This window comes from Mesitornis unicolor, unplaced genomic scaffold, assembly GCF_000695765.1.
Source record: "Mesitornis unicolor isolate BGI_N332 unplaced genomic scaffold, ASM69576v1 scaffold32784, whole genome shotgun sequence".
NCBI classification, from domain to species: Eukaryota; Metazoa; Chordata; class Aves; order Mesitornithiformes; family Mesitornithidae; genus Mesitornis; species Mesitornis unicolor.
Window position 1 is genome coordinate 2464 of NW_010182666.1, and position 1281 is coordinate 3744.

Consider the following 1281-nt stretch of genomic DNA (forward strand, 5'->3'; position numbering starts at 1 on the left):
CACACCCATCCCAGCCGCTCTAAGGGACACCGGCATCCCCTACAGTTCCGAGGAGCAGCGTGGACTCACCCCGTCCGGAGCTGCTCCGGCATCCCTCGTTGCCGCTCTGGATGTCCTGCACCAGCCCTGTGCTGCAAGACGTGGGGGGCTTCAGCCACACAGCCCCGGCTGAGCCCACCCTCCTGGGGTCACAGCCACCAGGAGCCCACCACCAGATACCAGACCTTTGGGGGTGGCACTAGGGCAACTGTGCCACAGGGTGATATGCAACAACACAGGAAGGGACAGGTGTAAGGCTCATGGGGACCCTGCCAGGGATGGGCAGTTAGTCCCTACCTGTCTGTGGTGGCGGGGGGGCGGGGGGGGGCCGTCCCAGGCGCAGTAAGGGTCCCGGGCGAGGACACAGTCGTAGCAGGATGCGTAGCTGGCGCAGGAGGCCAGGGGCACCTGCAGGACCCCACTGGCTGCCCCCACATACAGGCTCCTCTGGGGGAAAAGGGCTGGCTCAGCATTGCCCTGGTAGACCCATGGTGCCCAGAGATTCTTCCCCAACCCCACAACACAGCTCTCCCTTGGTGGGGGCGCATGGGGAAGTACCCCCAGCTCCAGTCAATGCCAATGGCTGCAGCTGGCATCCATCAACAAGGTGGGGGCCTGGCTGGTGCTTGACCCTAGGCTGCCCTGCTGGTCTCTGGTGCATATCCTGAGCTGGGGTGACACAGGAGTCACGTCCCCACCGTACTCCAAACAGCCCGACAGCAGCTCTGTAGCACAAATGTGCTGCATGGCATCCCCTCACTTCTTCCACCTCTCACCTTGGCGTGTGAGATCACCAGGCTCTCCACGGGCTGCACATCCTTGAACACCTGCACCTCCTCCACGATGTGGATGCTGGAGCCCACCACCACGGCCTTATGGATCCAGCCATCTCCTGAAGAGCACAGCACGTGGTCAGGAGGGTGCATGGGGTGTGTCCCCCGGCCCCTCCCAGCAAAGACCCAGCAAACTCATCCTGTACTCACCCGTCCCCATAAAAAGCACATCGTAGGAGCGGCCGTCGAGGGCCTGCACCCTGTCCACGGTCAGCTGGCTGTACACCACGCTCTTCTTCAAAAAAAACGGCTTCACCTCCTCAAACATAAGCGGGTGCAGCTTGACGAAGTCCAGGACACTGTTGGGCAGGTCCTGCGAGGAGTTGTAGCCCTTCCTGCGGGAGCGGTCGGTGATGCACTGCCCAGGGAAAATGGGGGTCAGGGGGAGGTGTGGCTGCCCCATTCTCCT

The 1281-nt window shown here is 62.6% G+C and overlaps 1 protein-coding gene across 1 annotated transcript in view; it reads right to left on the bottom strand.

Moving 5' to 3' along the window:
- The window catches only part of LOC104540132 (semaphorin-4G-like), a 7352-nt gene that overhangs the window by 1001 nt on the left and 5070 nt on the right, over positions 1 to 1281 (bottom strand). The window contains 4 exon segments of the mRNA XM_010183862.1: positions 70 to 148; positions 337 to 486; positions 816 to 931; positions 1023 to 1240. Coding sequence (XP_010182164.1) covers positions 70 to 148; positions 337 to 486; positions 816 to 931; positions 1023 to 1240 — 563 coding nt within the window.